The 17,819-nt window shown below is 46.0% G+C and overlaps 1 protein-coding gene and 1 long non-coding RNA gene across 2 annotated transcripts in view; one reads left to right on the forward strand and one right to left on the reverse strand.

The window, feature by feature from the left end:
* Positions 1-13,724, forward strand: part of DNAJC10 (DnaJ heat shock protein family (Hsp40) member C10) — a 45,051-nt gene extending 31,327 nt beyond the window's left edge. Inside the window, exons 15-23 of the mRNA XM_060257258.1 lie at positions 933-1,049; positions 2,178-2,279; positions 3,749-3,904; positions 5,529-5,662; positions 7,751-7,804; positions 8,779-8,926; positions 10,304-10,423; positions 12,198-12,311; positions 13,462-13,724. Coding sequence (XP_060113241.1) covers positions 933-1,049; positions 2,178-2,279; positions 3,749-3,904; positions 5,529-5,662; positions 7,751-7,804; positions 8,779-8,926; positions 10,304-10,423; positions 12,198-12,311; positions 13,462-13,473 — 957 coding nt within the window. The 3' untranslated portion in view covers positions 13,474-13,724. The remainder of the gene's footprint in view (positions 1-932; positions 1,050-2,177; positions 2,280-3,748; positions 3,905-5,528; positions 5,663-7,750; positions 7,805-8,778; positions 8,927-10,303; positions 10,424-12,197; positions 12,312-13,461) is intronic.
* Positions 13,725-13,780: 56 nt separating this feature from the next.
* On the reverse strand, positions 13,781-17,542 carry LOC132585392 (uncharacterized). The gene is made up of 2 exons (XR_009556308.1): positions 17,488-17,542; positions 13,781-13,821 (listed from the first exon to the last, which is right to left on the reverse strand). It is a non-coding gene; the product is annotated as an uncharacterized LOC132585392 (long non-coding RNA).
* Between the last annotated feature and the right edge of the window lie 277 nt (positions 17,543-17,819).

Raw genomic sequence — 17,819 nt, forward strand, 5'->3', positions numbered from 1 at the left:
GGACTCAGGTCTGGAAGCTGAATAGTTCCACAAAAGAAACTGGTTTTCTGTGACTCAGGGGTCCCAAACTTTTAAAGCCTCCAGGCACCTTGGAATTCTGACACAACATGGCGGGCGTAGCCACAAAATGGCTGCCATACTTACGTTCAGTCACACAGTGAAGATCCTTGTGCTACGGTGGCAGCTGCTGCCAAAGCAACATTTTTAAAAATCTGCACCAGCCCATCAAGTCTCCAGTGGCTAATCAGAACTCTTAATAGGGATATGTCCCATCTGGCCCTGCCTACTTTCTAAAAATACTGGGCAGGCAGTAGGAACAGGGCCGGCTCGATCACTAGGCAAACTAGGTAGTTGCCTAGGGTGCCGGGAGGGGGGCTTTCCCGGTGCCCAACACAACTGCCTAGATTGCCTCCTCCCCCCCCCCCCGCTGCTGCTGCTGCCACTGTTGCCAGCCCCCTCCCTTCCACCACACTTACCCCCCCCCCCGGCTTTCTGTGACAAGGTTGGGCCCTACCAGCTTCGAGGCAGCCACGGGTTTTTTAAAGCCAGCGCTGGAGGAGGCGTCACTCCCCCTCACTTCTGGTTCCGGAAAGGAGCAGGGAGAAGCCTCCTCCCATGCTGGCTTCAAAAAACGTGCAGCTTCCTCAAAGCTGGTAGGGTCCAGCCTTGTCACGGTGAGCTTTGGGCGGGGGGGGCATGCAAGCGTGGTGGAGGAAGGGCAGGAGACAGCGGTGGGGAGGCGCCAGGCAGGGAGCCTGCCTAGGGTCCATGTGCCCTAGGGCCGGCACTGAGTAGGGAAAGGTGTAGGGCACCCAGGTGCCTGTGACGATCACATTGGGGACCCCTAGTGCGATGGCTGTGTATTTTAAGTGGTGTATGATTTCTTGTAATCAGCCAGCTATTTTATTACTCTGTCTCTCGTTTGTTTAAAGTGGTGTCCTCCTTGTCGAGCTTTACTCCCGGAACTGAGGAAAGCTTCAAAGCAACTGTATGGCCAGCTGAAATTTGGGACATTAGACTGTACAGTTCATGAAGGGATTTGCAACATGGTAAACCGCAAGTTTAATTTGTTGTCTTCTTTGATGCATAGAATCACAGAGCTGGAAGGGACCTCCAGGGTCATCTAGTCCAACCCCTTGCACAATGCAGGAAAGTCACAAATATCCCCCCCCCCTGCAACACACACACACCCCAAGTGACCCCTGCCCCATGCCCAGAAGATGGCAAAAAACCTCCAGGATTCCTGGGAGGGACAGTGGCTCAATGGTAGAGCATCTGCTTGGTAAGCAGAAGGTCCCAGGTTCAATCCCTGGCATCTCCAACTAAAAAGGCTCCAGGCAAATAGGCGTGAAAAACCTCAGCTTGAGATCTTGGAGAGCCGCTGCCAGTCTGAGTACACAATACTGACCTTGATGGACCGAGGGTCTGATTCAGCATAAGGCAGCTTCATATGTTCATATGCCAAACTAGCCTCGAGAAAAATTGCTGCCTGTTCCCAAAGCGGCAGGGTGTAAATCCAATATCGTCTTCTTTAAGACTACCCAGCACCAGTGTTCTCTCTAAGTCCCCTCTGCGTTAGTGTGAGCTAGCTCACAGATTTTTAGCCTCCAGCTCACACATTTTTGTCTTAGCTCAGGAAGGATGACCCCAGAGCACAATAGTTTTTGCAGTACCTCACAACTTCAACGTCAATAGCTCACAGCTTTAATTCCAGTAGCTCACAAAGTAGAATTTTTGCTCACAAGACTCTGCAGCTTAGAAGGAACATTGCCGAGCACCCTTCCCAACGTTGCACTAAAACATTTGCCAGCTTGCTCTAATATGCCACTTTTTTCAGTAATGGAGAGTAAGACAGGCTTTATTAAACTTCCAGCACGCATAAGTTTCCACAATAGGTTTTATGCTTTTTATATATCGTCTGTTTGCCTTAAGTTATTTTATCTGTATACTTAGATTATTGGATTGTTTTTAATGTTTCTTCATGTAAATGTTGTACACCACTCTGAGCCCACCCTGCGGGGAGAGCAGTATAACAGTTGAATAAATAATAATAATACATTAGAAAACTCTTAATTCCAAAATACTGGAAAGGAAGTGGCAAAAAATGATTGAGACTTAAAAGAAATCTTTGCAAGGTGTTTTTGAGAGGTTTTTTTTTCCCCTTTGTGATTTCACAGCACAACATTAGAGCTTACCCTACAACTGTGGTATTCAACCAGTCGGACACCCATGAATATGAGGGACATCACTCAGCAGAGCAGATTTTGGAGTTTATTGAGGTAACAGTTCCGGATAGAAAACGTGGCATTGGTTTTTCTTTACCAAAACATTTATGTCCTGCTTTTCTTTGTGGCTTGACAAGTCTTAATACTGCCAGTCTTTAAAACATACCAAGTGCAGTCAAACCCCAAATAACCTCCCTCGCCCTCTCAAAGTATCTGCAGCCACATCTCATTGAAAGCCCTGGCAAGCAAAATAGCCATGCATTGCCTCTCAGACATCTTTATAGATGGCAAATATATATATATTTATATATATAAAAAATTCCCAGGTCAGAGGAGACATAGTGGGGCACAAATATTCTCAATGAATAAGTAAATAAAATTATTTAGAACTACAATTAGTCTAAAAATACCAAAATGTTTAGCTTGTTACCTGAAATCTATACATTTCTCCACTTCTAATGTTATTGTCCACTGTCCCACCAAAGATGTACGTTGCATCACAGATGACAGCTGCAGCATGGAAAAGCCTTCCCATTGGCGACTGAGAATATATATATTCTCAGAAAGCACATTTTGTAGGGTGGGAGGTTTGGAAAAGGCACAGGCTTTGGTAGATGCCCATCCATAGGTGGAATTGTAGCAGGAGCTCCTTTACATATTAGACCACACCCCTCTTATGTAGCAAATCCTCCAAGAGCTTACAGGACTCTTAGTACAGGGCCTACTGTAAGCTCTTGGAGGAATGGCTACATCAGGGGTATGTGGCCTAATATGCAAAGGAGCTCCTGCTAGAATTCCACCCCTGTGCCCATCCAACTTTTAAAAGCTAGCAGGTTAGCAACCTGGGGATCACAGCTGGCACAGGGATATATAAGGGCGGAGAGAGTTTTTCAGATATGTGTGGATCCCATGTTTGAAGGGCATTAAATGTCATAATCATCTTGCTGAATTGAACTCTGAAACAAACCAGTGGCTAATTCAGCTGTTTTAAAACGGGCAGGGTGTATTCCTGTTGTCTAGCCCCTGACAATAATTTGGCTGCTGCATTCTAAACCAGTTGCAGTTTCTAGGTTGTCTTCAAGGACAGTTTAGTCAGCTCACTGATTGGTTCCAGATTTTTTCTTATATTAAAAAAAAATTGATCTCTTAAACTTGTGCTTATGAAATAGATGCAGTGTACTTAGGGTCTTGGTATGTTGTTAAGGTTTCCTTATTAAGTACTGTAAGCAGGGCTTTTTTGGTTGCAGGAACTCCTTTGCATATTAGGCCACGCACCCCTGATGTAGCCAATCCTCCAAGAGCTTACAGGGCTCTTCTTACACGGCCTACTGAAAGCTCCAAGAGGATTGGCCACATCAGGGGTGTGTGGCCTAATATGCAAAGGAGCTCCTGCTACAAAAAAAGCCCTGACTATGAGTATTTCACTTACTATAGGTTTTCAGCTTTGCCTGACTCATCCTTTTACCACTGACTTAAGTTTACAAACTTGAAAGGAGATTCCATTTAACCTTCTCCATTCTCAGGATCTCATGAACCCATCCGTAGTTTCTCTAACAGTGGAGACCTTCAGTCAGCTCGTGAAGAAAAGGAAGACTAACGACATCTGGATGGTTGATTTCTACGCTCCGTGGTGTGGCCCCTGTCAAGCTTTAATGCCGGAATGGAAGAGGATGGCCCGGGTAAGAATTGGTCATAAACTTCTTTTCAGTCCTCAGTGTCAATAATATGACACAGAACTTAGGGATGAGCGGAACCTTCCCTTGCATTTCTGTGGAAACATTTCTGCTGTTCCATCTCATAGTATTGGATACTCTCAAAGACACCCCCACGGGGGTCTTAGGTGGGCATGGAGTTTCCAAAGAAGCACATGCAGGTTTTTTCCCTCTCCCCCAAGGGTTTTTTGTAGCAGGAACTCCTTTGCATATTAGGCCACACCTCCTGGTATAGCCATTTTTCAAAGAGCTTACGGGGCTGTTAGTATAGGGCCTACTGTAAGCTCCAGGAGGATTGGCTACATCAGGGGGGTTTGACCTAATATGCAAATGTAGAGAAAGTGGGCAGTGAATTAGTATGCAAAATCATGGAAATGTTTTTAGCAGATTAAAAGAATCACAAGTTGGGGTCTGGTGATTGGTGTTGACTGGGCTGAAACGACAACAAAGGCAATATATGTTGGAATAGCAGATTGATGTCTATGTTATTAGGTATCCTGAGTGTGACGTGCAATAAAGAAGAGTCTGTTGTAATGTTAGCTCTGGGTTAAAATGAGGGCATTATTTTTCTGAGTTTGTTCTGAAAGTAGAAATCATTACACTTGTGTTTTTAGTTTCAGTGCTGTGGTCTGTTTGCATTTCCATGTCTGAATGGTTCTTTATATAATATGAGTTTAGCAGGGGCTATTATATTAAGAAAGAGAGAGAGAGAGAGACTAAGCATATGAGAATTGAAAAGGAATATTTTATGTGCATTTTAAAATAAAATCTACCATCTTGGGTATCATGGCACACAGTTAACAGGTGCATGTGCCTTCTGTGCACCCAAACCAGAGTTGAGTGGAGGGATCTGTTTCAAAGAAACCTCACCACAAAATCTTTGGAATCACTTTTTAAATTTCTCTCAAGTTTAAATAGCAGTTAGATGAAGGAAAGTTGGTAATAGAACTGCTTAACATGTGCACGTACCAGAGGGCTTGAGCTCCCAAGTGCTTGCTTATCTGATAACTGACTGCAGGTCTCTCTGATATCTAGAGACCTTCCTGGGTTTATACATACAGAACTTAATTCACTTTTGTGGATGGGATGTTAGCCATCTTGAACTCTGTACGAAGAAAGGTGGCTAACAAGTATTTAAAATAAATACATAAATAAAATGTCGGCACTCATTTATATTCATGAAGCTCAGTCCGCTTGAGTCCAGATACATGCTTTTCTCATGCATGTAGATCCTTTTCTGTCATAGAAACTAATGCAAAAAGTGCATGTCTTCGAGAGATCCATGCGTGCATCTAAAGAAACATGGGGTTGGATCCAGCAGTCTTTCCGTAGAAGGAGGAGAGGTACAGATCTTTTCCTGTCTCTCCTTTCCTCCCCCCCACCACTGCCCCAAGCAGTTTCACAACTAGCAGACCTGTGCCACCAACATTTTTGGGGTCAGAAAGGATTTCTGGGAGTGCTGGAAAGATCCACAGTTCTCATACTCACCGCTTGCTGGATCCAGCCCATTTATATCTACATCACGATGGCAGGACTTCTGCCATTTTCATTTTCACAACTCAAGCTGCACAAGTTGCTCCTCTCGTTTCAGTTGCTGAATGGAATGATCTCCGTTGGCAGCGTGGACTGTCAAAAATACTTCTCTCTCTGTCAGCAAGAAAACATTCAAGGCTATCCTGAGATAAGACTCTTCCCACAGAAATCCGTTTCATCCTATCAGCACTAGTGAGTCAGTGTAACACTTGGGATTGTATACTTGGCTTTGTAAATATATGTGGCTAAAACTGTCAAGAGATCTGGTAAACCAGCTACAATAGTCCAGTCAGAGAAGGCAATAATAGTTTGGTGGTGGGGGTGGAAAGTACCATCAAGTCAAAGATGAATTATGGCGACCCCCAGGGCTTTTTTTTTTTTGTAGCAGGAACTCCTTTGCATATGAGGCTGCACCTCCCTGATGTAGCCAATCCTTCAAGAGCTTACAGGGCCTACTGTAAATTCCAGGAGGATTGGCTACATCAGGGAGGTGTGGCCTAATATGCAAAGGAGTTCCTGCTACAAAAAAAGCCCTGGCGACCCCTATTGGGGTTTTAAAGACAAGAAACATTCAGAAGTGGTTTGCTGTTGCCTGCCTCTGCATAGCAGCCCTGAGCTTCCTTGGTGGTCTTTCATCCAAATACTAGCCAGGGCTGATCCGGCTTAACTTCTGAGATCTGATGAGATCGGGCTACCTGGGCTATCCAGGTCAGGGCAATACACATGGTCGGGGAGGGGGGGGGGTTGTAGGAGAAGCCCAGCAGGAGCTCCCCCATGCCTTCCCCAGTGCACCTGCTGCAGTGGGCACACTGCGGAAGGCTGAAGCCATCAGGGAGGTGTTTTAAGATGCCTCCCGCCACCTTCCTCAGCATGCCAGCTGGAGCCCTGGCCAACCCTGGCGGAGCTCTGCTCCTGTGCGCTCCCGCCCCAAAAAATCCCCACACATTGTCATTAACAGTGCAAGCCTGAACAGCGCTGCATCCTTCTAAGCCCCTTGATTTCAGTGGATTTGGGGATGGTGTAATTCTGTTTAGGATTGCAGTCAAGTGGGGGGCTGTGTTGGTCTGTAGTGGTGAGAAGTGTCAGAAAATCACAGCTGACATGGCAGCACCATAAGGGTTTCCAAGGCAGAAGAGAACACCTGCTTGTTACGGATCTGACCTTAAGTATAGCAAAAACATTAAAGTATGCTTTTGGAAGCTAGAGTTGCCCTTGCATGTTTTGCACACTGCTTAGCAGGGCTAATTGAATGCCAGTTGTACTGTCTCTGACCGATTCTCCACTAGCCTTATGCCGCTCTCATTCTCTTCTTCCCTGCGGGGCTTCCACACTATCTGCCCCGGGGCTGCAACTCGCTCTGCCTCTTTCATGCAGCAAACAAGATCCTCTAAAAAACAGTTTCTGTTTGCTGCCCAAAAAAGGTGAAGCTAGTTGCAGCCCCGGGGCAGATAGTGTGAAGTCCGACGGAAGCCCCGCAGAGAAGAGGAGCGTGAGAGCAGCGTAAGGCTAGTGGGGAATCGGTCACTGTGTGCGTAGGTTATTTTTCGTCTTGAAGGACAAAAGAAAAGCTGTCCGTGGTCATTCCAGGAACTACGTTTCTAGTTTACCGCATCCTTTAAAAAGAAAAGTGTCATGGGTTGATCACAGCGTATTCTCTTTCGCAGGGCTGATTTCAGAATTATTCCTATAGAGGACTTTACGTTGAAAAATTTCACACGAATTGAAAATCCATGCAATTTCCTGTCCCTCAAAGAAAAACATACCTGCATGTACAAGTAGGAATTCAGTATCCAGAGCAAGGTGAATCCTCTACATTCAGAGGCACTAAACCTCTGAATCCCAGAGCCAGGAGGCAACATCAGGGGAAAGCCTCAGGCTCTGTGCCCTGTTGTTGGCCGTTTTGTGAGACATAAGAACATAAGAGAAGCCATGTAGGATTAGGCCAATGGCCCATCCAGTCCAACACTCTGTGTCACACAGTGGCCAAACCCCCCCCCCCCCCAAGTGCCATCAAGAGGTTTACCAGTGAGGCTAGAAGCCCTCACCCTGTTGCCCCTCCCAAGCAACAAGAATACAGAGCATCACTTGCCCCATACAGAGAGTTCCAACAATACGCTGTGGCTAATTGCCACTGATGGACCTCAGACATGATGCTGGACTAGATGGACCATTGGCCTGATCCAGTAGGGCTTTTCTTAGTTTATTAAGTTCTTATGTCCAACTGAAAGTTACATCAGTCTCAGCTGAATGCTAAACTTTGTTTTTGTCCTTTTCTTATAGCAGCTATAATGGCTGGCACAGAGATGCTTACTCTCTGAGAAGATGGGCACTTGGGTGAGTCACTATATCAAGGTCTTTTTGACAAGTTCTCATAGATTAAGTTACTGGGTTGAATCTAGTGACTCTTCTGAAGAGAGATTTAGCAGAACATTGGATCTAACCCACTTAACTGTATTTTTGTGCCAGTAATTTGCTTAGAATGTGTTGTTCTGAACAAGCATATTTTTAAAAAATCTACAGGTAGAAAAATTCTGGGCAATCACAGGTTCCTTTGGTGGCATGCATACATTATTGTATATGTGTTAAATATGCACTTCTCTCTGTAGCATGTTGTGTTTAGATGCATTAGAGAGATATTTCCATTTACGTAAATAGGCTAAATTATATATTAAACTTTTTTTGTTTGTTTGAGGCTTAGAAAAATTGCTCCTGATTAATTTTTATTAGAAGTTTGCTGTTTTGTAATCCAGATAAAATGTGATGAGTGTTGAAATTTCCACATACTGCCTCTTTTTTTGGGGGGGGGGGCACAGATTTCAAAGAAGAGCCCCATGGTGCAGAGTGGTAAGCTGCAGTACTGCAGTCCAAGCTCTGCTCATGATCTGTGTTTGATCCTAGTGGAAGCTGGGTTCAAGTAGCCAGCTCAAAATTGACTCAATCTGCCATCCTTCTGAGGTTGGTAAAATGAGTACCCAGCTTGCTTGGGGGTAAAGGGTAGATGACTGGGGAAGGCAATGGCAAACCACCCCATAAAAATTCTGCCAAGAAAACATCATGATGTGACATCACCCCATGGGTTGGTAATGACTTGGTGCTTGCACCTTTACCTGTACAGATTTCAAAGCTGACATTCTAAATGAGTATAGCCTTGAAATTTGTATCGTTTTGGAAATTTTTTTATTAGCTTCAAGGGAATGAGAAGTTTGCCTTTGATCCTGGGTAACTGAAAATTTTAATTGGTATTTATAGATCACTTGAATGGGGGAGGAGGTTCATTGAATTCTCACTGTCTTTGTTTTTCCCTTTAGATATTTGCCTCGGGCGTCTCTGGATCTGACACCTCAGAGTTTCACTGACAAAGTCCTGAATGGGAAAGACCACTGGGTTGTTGATTTTTACGCTCCTTGGTGTGGCCCTTGCCAGAATTTTGCTCCAGAATTTGAGATTTTAGCTAGGGTGAGTATATAAACTCACAAGGAGACTGCAACCAAGAAATCCAAAGAAGACTGAGACAGGGAAGGGTAGCCAGGAAGGAGCTAGAAGAGATTCTGAAGCGTAGGGAGGTATCGCTGGCAACCAAGATCAAGTTAATTCATGCCACGATATTCCCCATAACTGTACATGGGTGTGAAAGTTGGACCATAAAGACAGCTGAATGGAGGAAAGTTGATTAATTTGAAATGTGGTGTTGGAAGAGAGTTTTATGGATACCAATAACCGCCAAAAAAGACAAATAAGCAGGTTCTAGATCAAATCAAGCCTGAACTTTCCCTAAAATCTACAATGACCAAACTGAGGCTATTCTATTTTGGTCAAATTATGAGAAGACGAGTTGCAGGAGAAGAGGAAGACCCACCCTGCGATTAATTTGCTCTTTTGGTTTAAATTCAACCCTTTGGCTCTGGTCCAACCTTCTGGTGCAACAGAAAACAATTCTGCACCATCCTCTATAGGACAGCCCTTAGAATCACAGAATTGGAAGGGGACTCCTAGGGTCTTCTAGACCAGCCCTCTGCACAATGCATAAAATTCACAAATGCTTCCCCCTAAGTTCACAGGATAAGCATTGCTGTCAGATGGCCATCTAAGCTCTGTTTAAAAACCTCCAAGGAAGGAGAGCCCACCACCTCTCAAGAAAGCCTGTTCCACTGAGGAACCACTTTAATGGTCAGGAAGTTCTTCCTAAGGTTCTTCCTAAAGTTTAGCCTAAACCTCTTAATTTCAATGCATTGGTTCTGGTCCAACCTTCTGGGGCAACAGAAGACAATTCTGCACCATCCTCTGTATGACAGCCCTTAGAATCTTGGAAGGGACCCCCAGGGTCATCTAGTCCAACCCCTTGCACAATGCAGGAAATTCACAAGTACTTCCCCCTGAGTTCACAGGTTAAGCATTGCTGTCAGATGGCCAACTAGCTTCTGTTTAAAAACCTCTAAGGAAGGAGAGCCCACCACCTCCCAAGGAAGCCTGTTCCACTGAGGAACCACTCTAACTGTCAGGAAGTTCTTCCTAATGTTCTTCCTAAAGTTTAACCTAAAACTCTTTTGTTTTAATTTCAACCCACTGGTTCTGTTCCACGATCCTCCAAAAAGCAACCTTTCAAGCACTTGAAGATGGTGATCATATCACCTCTCAGCTGCCTCCTCTCCAGGCTAAACATTCCAGCTCCTTCAACCTTTCTTTATAGGACTTGGTCTCCAGACCCCTCACCATCTTCATCACCGTCCTCTGGACTCGTCCCAGCTTGTCTGTATCCTTCTTAAATTGTGGTGCCCAAACTGAACACAATACTCCAGGTGAAGTCTAACCAGAGCTTCTTTTTCTTTCTTCAAGACTGTCAAAGGAAAGGTGAAAGCTGGGAAAGTTGACTGCCAGGCATATGGTCAGACGTGTCAATCTGCTGGCATACAAGCATATCCGACGGTTAAGTTTTATCCCTATCAAGGAACAAAGGTACAGGTCTGGGGGGAATTGTCAACTCATAGGCACTGCTGACAGAACTTTTTGTTGTTTGCTTTGATTGCCTTGCGTAAATATTGATACACAAGTTGGTGCCGCAGCACATGCTTCCAAGACAGAGTTCTACCTTTGAAGGCAAAAAACTTTTCTGAAATGTGAGATTGCTGCCATGCAAACCTCTCACAGAAGCCACAGCAAGGGGCCTCCCCATGGGCACCATGGTGCCTTTTGACACCTGTCCTGGCACCTAACAAGTGTTTCTTAAAAGTGGGCGGAGCTAGGTGTGGCTTTTTCCCATCTAGAGAACAGTTGTAATTCTGGGTGATCTCCAGCCCCCACCTGGAGTCTAAGCAAACCAAACGGGATGAACACAGTTAGGAAGCAGGGGAGACCTGTGTTCTACACAAATGTCAATTTCAGTGAAATTTACAAGAATATGCTGCAGTTGCTCAATGCAAAGAATCAAATCAAGCCTGAACTCTCCCTAAAATCTACAATGACCAAACTGAGGCCTGGCGGCAATGTCTTTATAACGAAGTGCAAATGATAACACGTTTGCTAGGTTTAAAAAGCCATGTTTCAGTTGTAGACCTTCATCTTGATCAATTCACTTCATATTATCTGAAACCAATGCTCACAGCAATATGGACGCGACTAGTCAGTTTCTTTATCTGGCATTAGCAGTTATCACTTCATTATAAAGACATGTGTTGAGTCTTCAATATACTGCAAAGTAGTTTTTGACGTCGCAGACAACATCGTCATCCATCAGGAGAGGTCCAAGCGCACCTACTGGGACGTTGCACTCCTTGGAGTCTTTACTCTACATGGACTCTTTCATGATGAAAAATGGCAAATGCTTTATTGTAATTTTGATTTATAATTTTGGTTATGTACATTACTATGTTATAAAATAGTATGAGATATTCCTTCAACAGTGAGTCTTTAAAAAGTTCTTTGTATTGAGCAACTGCAGCATATTCTTTCAAATTTCCCTGCAATTGACTTTTTTGTAGAACACAGGTCTCCCCAGCTTCCCACCTGGAGGCTTGGCAACCATAGTTCCCCCAGAGGAAATGGCTGCTTCTGGAGGGTGGATTCTATGCCATTAGACCCTTCTGAGATCAATCTGAACTACTGACTCTGATCAGTACAAGACAGCTTCATTTGTCAGCATGGTTTGATGTTTGTGTCTCTACTTTGCAATACCAAACATCTGCCTATCACCTTAGGAAAAGCACATGAACAGAGCTAACTTAAAGTAGTCTTCATCAAGACAATCTCTTTAGCCATACGACCAGGCAGGGCTAGCGCGTGGGAATAGACCAAGTAGGCGGCCGCCTAGGGCACCACCTGGCCTAGGGGCGCCACGAGGCACCCCCTTTCCTCACATCCACTGCCTTTCTGACTTTTCTGAGGCTTGGGAAGCCTCAATGAAGTTGGGGGGGCGTGACAGCGAGCACGCTCAGAGCCCGACTCTGAGCACACCAGCTGCCTTTCTGACTTCGCTGAGGGAAGCCTCGGCAAAGTTGCGGGGCATGATGTCATTGGGGCATATGCGAATAGAACACTTGGGGTGGGGGCGGGACCGCAGGGTTTGGCCGGGGGTGCAAAAACCCTTTGTGATGGGCATGTGCCCGGGTGTGAGATTTTTTAAGCACTCATCCAAATGGCAGTATTTCTGCATTTCTATTTGTTACATAAAAATGTGTTTTAAGCCAGAAATGGATAAACGCCTCTTGTGTGTGTGTGTGTGTGTTTTTTAAAGAAACATGCTTTTGGAGAACACATAGACAGTCAGGATGTGAAAGTCATAGCCGATCTACTGCTGAACAAGGTTGAAGATATTAGAAACAAGAGGAAAAAGGCCTCCAGAAACAAGGTAGGCAATTTATCGTAAGAGCTTTTAACTTGGATGCTCTCAACACCTTTACCCTGTGCTGCTTGTATATATAGAAATTAAGCATTCGAAAGAGCAAATTTGCTGACACCCATCTTATGTTTGAATCTACTGAAAAACCGGATTATTTGAGATGCCTTGAAAACCAGGTGTAGCAATGAGGCAGTGCTTGCAATCAAACCATTAAGCAATAGTTAAGCAAAATTTTCAAATTGTGTCTGAATTGTGTGACAATCTGTACCATCGTAGTATGGTGGACAGAGTAGTATTACAGTAATAATACTGCATCTTTAAGAAGGAAAGAGACATTAGGGATGCGCACAAACTGGCAAATGCACTGAAGTTCATAGTGAATTTTCGCTGGTTTGTGGTTCGTGAAGCAATGTTCGCAAACTGAAGAACTGCCGCGAACTTCCATGAATTTTGATGCAATCCGTGGTGGTTCATTTGGTTTAAATTACTCAGACTCATTCAAGCCACTGCTGTCTGCTCCCTGAGAAAAGCCATGGTGAGCACAAAACAGGGGTTTCCAAACAGCTGAGTCATGCAAACCATGAACCAGCCAAAATTATTTTCACAGGGAGCAGAAAGTAAGGTCCAAGCCATTAAACCAAGCAGCTGAGTGGTGGTTCATGCGGCTCAGCTTATTAGAAATCCCTGCTTTCTGTTTCCCATGAAAATCCAGTGGCTCATGAACCAATACAAACCAATACAAATTAAGTGGCTCATGAACCAATACAAACCAGTTAAGTTTGCAAACCAGCATCTTGGTTCATGGTTCAACTATGAACTGAACCACAAGAACGTGGTTTGTGGCCATCCCTCGACATTATCCTAGTGGGAAAAAAATTGTTTAGCTTTGTTTGTTTGCTTGCTTTACTACTTTCCCCAAGAAACCTTTGAGGACAATACTGATTCCTCTGTGTGAGGTGTAAGCATAATAGGGCAATGTGTTTTGAGGAAAATATATTTAGTGTTCTCCTTTCCCCACTGCTGGAACATGCAAATAATGTGATTGAATATTTTTTTCTCGCACGATCTCATTTCACATACTGTTTTCTATATCAATAATTAATTCTTTCCCATAAAATCCATCTCCCCCACCCCACCCCATGATTTCTCCAACCACCAGGACGAACTCTGAGTGATGGAGCAATATTCAAAGCCTACCATGGTGGTGGCAACAAGACTTTACTAGATCATGTTCTGGCAGAAGAAGAAGAGAGGTCACCCAGAGGGATGCAATCCTGGATGCTCAGTTTCTCTCTACAAATGCTACTGAACTTGTTCTCAGACATCCAAAGTGTTCATTCCTCAAGGAGGGGACAGGTTGGCTCCATGCAAACGTTTCATATGGAGTGACTACTTAGTGCTGTGCAGATGGAGGACTTAGACAACCATGTAGTCATTCCCTTTCACTCCACCATTTTTCACATTGCTTCCCCCCCCTCTCAAATCTGATTTGTGACTTTTGTTTTGCATTTAGCACACACTTGCCTGTTGGAGCAAGAATCTACATAAACCCAGTCTGACAGCCACAGTATGACAGCTGGTGATCTAGCTGCCAGGCTAGGTCACAGTGACCTGATCAGCAGACCGGCTTGAGCCGGCAGAAGCCAAGTGATGCAATCTGCTGAGTCAGCATGGCCAGGATTGGCTGCTTGGACTATATATGATCTGTGTGTGCATCACACAGGTCTCTCCCTGTGAGATGGTGGTTAGGCGAAGCACTTTGTCCGTGGAGGTGATATTGTATAGACTGCACAAGAGAGCACTTGTCGTGTATATATGTTAATACACCTTTTGGCACTAGTTGCACGTGTCGGCCTGATTTTCTTTCCTGAAGCCCTGTGTCGGGCAAGTCATCTCCCTCACTCTGCTACTCCCGCTCCGACAGGGTTATGGGCCCAGGGCGGTTCCGCTGCGCGGAGGAGAGAGTTGAGAGTTGAGCTGACTGTGAGGTTGGAAAGAGCCGGAGGGACGTCGGCAGCCAGCTGTGAGGAGGAGTCGGCACGATGGCTCAGCAACAGCTTGGAGTAGCCGTTGAGAAGCTCACCTCAGCCAACTACGCGGTGTGGAGCCTGAGAATGCAACACTACCTCAAGCGTGAAGGGCAATGGCTGTTCGTGAGTAACCCCCCTGCTGACTTATCTCCTGCCGAGACTGTGTTATCGGATAAGGCACTGGCCAACATAGTGCTGTCTATAGGAGATGACCAGCTGGTTTATGTGCGAGGGAAGGACACTCCCAAGGCTGCCTGGGACGCGTTGAGTGCGGTGCATGTTAGCACCACTGCTGGTTCCCTCATGGCCTTGACAAGGAGGATGTTCCGCACCGTTATGCCGGCTGGAGGGTGTGTGAAAGATCACATCAAACGGCTAACGGACTGTTTCGTTGAGCTGGAGGCAAGAGGCAAGACTGTAGCTCCAGACGACAGAGTGTACATTTTGCTGTCGTCGTTGCCACCTGAGTACACTCCCCTGATAACTTCTCTGGAGACGGTGGACGTAGCGACCCTGACCATGGAATACGTCTGTGCCCACCTGCTTGACTTCCAAGAGAGAATTGCGGCCGTGAGCTGTCCGGGGGTGTCGGCCGGGCAGCGTGCTGTTATCGGTGTGTCCGGGAAGACAGCCAAGAATGAGCCAGCTTTTGCTGCTGGCAGGCGTCCGAAGGTGGAGGAAGTGGAGCCGACTGCGTTTGCAGTCCGTCGCTGCTATGGATGCGGGTCGTCGCAGCACCTGCTCCGAGCTTGCCCTGAGAGGGAGAAGAGGCGGGGGCGTGTGCGGCGAGAGCGGAGGACCGCCAGCCCGTGTGAGGAAGCAACCCGGCTGGTCACGTCTGCAGTAGAGAGCACAGGGTCTGCTTGGATTTTAGACTCCGGGGCAACGAGCCATCTCTGCTGCGAGAAGGAGTTGTTGAAAAACATTGACAGTCCTGAGCATAAGTATGTGAGATTGGCTGATGGGACCACTGCCAATTCTGTTTGCTCAGGCAATGTGGAATTTCCTGCACTGAAATGTATGTTGCAAAATGTGTTGTATGTACCCTCACTGCAGTCTAACCTGTTGAGTGTTAGCACACTGTTTGACCAGGGATACCAGGTGAGATTTGAGAAAACCTGCTGCAAAATCCTGGGAGGTGGGGGAAAGTTGCTTGTGACAGGAAGGAGGGAAGGTAAACTGTATGTGGTCCAGAGTGATTGTGCCCAGGTGGCTCAGGTGTCGAATGAGCCTGTGCACAATAATTGTATACATTTGCTCCATAGGAGACTCGGGCACTGCGGATTTAGGGCGTTAAAGAAAACCCTGGAGCTTGTGCCTAGTTTGAAAGTAAATCCTTGCAAATGTTACTTGGATTGCCAGGTCTGCAAGAAGACCAAAAGCAAGGCGTGTGCTGTTGCTAAAGAAAGCTCAAGGGAAAGCACACGAGCCCTGGAACTAGTCCATTTAGACGTTATTGGCCCATTGCCAAAGAGTCTGTCGGGGAGGAGATACTGCTTGGTGGCCACCGACGACCACACGAGGTACGCGTGGGTTTTCACCATGGTGCATAAGTCTGAGGTGTATAAGACATTCACCAAGTGGGTCAAAGCAGTGGAGAGACAATTAGGGGTTAATCTCCTAGCTGTACAAACCGACAGAGGGGGGGAATTCTTATCTAACCAGATGAAACGTTGGCTGGAGAACAAGGGCATTGCCCACCGTCTGACGAACCCGGCAACGCCCCGAGAAAATGGGCATGGGGCTGTATTGCAGAATGTGATGTATTGCATGTTAGAGGATGCACAACTGCCAATGACCTATTGGGCAGAAACCATACATGCAGCTGTTTTTTTGCAAAATAGGGTTTGGTGTAATACTGTGAAAAATGTGCCTTACAGGTTACTGTTGAACAAGACCCCAGATTTGAGTTCTTTAAAAGTCTTTGGGTCACGGGCTCGGGTTGGCATCCACTCCACGAGTAGCGGGGAGGGGGATGTCCGGGCAGAGAGCCTAATTTTTCTGGGCTACAAGCCAAGGGCCAGGTGTTATCGTTTCTGCAATAGCAAAAGCAAGATAACACTTAGTAAGAGTGCCCAGTTCAATGAAAAAAGCAGCTGGCCAAGGTTGCACTCCTTGCAGAAACAATTTGTCCTGCTGCCAAGTAGCGATAACGATGTTGGAGCGCAGCCCAGAACTCCAGCCCAGGAGGTGGCACCCAGTGGGGCTGGAGAAGGTGAGCCGAATGCTGGCACAGAGCCTGACGAGCAGAGTCAGGAGGCAGAGCCTCAAATGCAGGAACTGGAGGTAAAGTGTGAGAGTCAGGAGGTTCAACACCCAATTACAGGGGCAGAGCAACCAGCCCAGGAGGTGGGGACAGAGCAACCCGAAGAGGACAAAGCTGGTCCAAGCACAGGGCCACGGGTGTCTGCCAGGTCCACCAAAGGCCAACGTCCCGCTAGGTACAAGTGTCCCTATGTCACTCTGACTGTCAATCCAGACCCACCCGGATTTGAGGAAATGTTAAAAGAAAAGGCTAAGAAATGGAAAGCCTGGGTGGCAGAGTGCGAGGCAAGGGAGAAGGAGGCTGAAGCCAAGCGTCTGAAAGAGCTGGCTGAACAGGAACACGATGATGTGTTTTACAATCATGATGAGTTCCTGAACGAATTCCGGAAAGGGTTCCGAGCTACGTAAATATGAACTGTAATGTTGCTGGTGGACATGTATGTAAACTGTGTAAAGTGTTTTGGTGCACTGGGTTTAAATAGATTAGGAGGTGTGTTGGAGCAAGAATCTACATAAACCCAGTCTGACAGCCACAGTATGACAGCTGGTGATCTAGCTGCCAGGCTAGGTCACAGTGACCTGATCAGCAGACCGGCTTGAGCCGGCAGAAGCCAAGTGATGCAATCTGCTGAGTCAGCATGGCCAGGATTGGCTGCTTGGACTATATATGATCTGTGTGTGCATCACACAGGTCTCTCCCTGTGAGATGGTGGTTAGGCGAAGCACTTTGTCCGTGGAGGTGATATTGTATAGACTGCACAAGAGAGCACTTGTCGTGTATATATGTTAATACACCTTTTGGCACTAGTTGCACGTGTCGGCCTGATTTTCTTTCCTGAAGCCCTGTGTCGGGCAAGTCATCTCCCTCACTCTGCTACTCCCGCTCCGACATTGCCACAATAGTCAAAGAGCTGTGGAGGCATTCCGGACCTCCTGTTCCTTTAAATTCTTTTCAGTACCCCTCCCGGCTTCCTGTTCTCCTTTTTGGTGCTCTAGTGTTCCTAAATGGATTATCTGCCTGGGTGGAGATGCCCCTAATTATTCCTCCCCCCCCCCTTTTTTATATCAAATATGATTTAAAAATAAGTGATGCTCATAACTGCACAAATACGATGTTGCAGTTGTGAAAAATAAGACTTTAATTCTCTGGTGAGCGTGCTTGGCTTTTTTCTCTCCCTACGACAGATATCATAATTGCTCAGTTACAGTGCCTAAAAAAAAA

The sequence above is a fragment of the Heteronotia binoei genome, chromosome 16 (assembly GCF_032191835.1).
Source record: "Heteronotia binoei isolate CCM8104 ecotype False Entrance Well chromosome 16, APGP_CSIRO_Hbin_v1, whole genome shotgun sequence".
Lineage (NCBI taxonomy): Eukaryota > Metazoa > Chordata > Lepidosauria > Squamata > Gekkonidae > Heteronotia > Heteronotia binoei.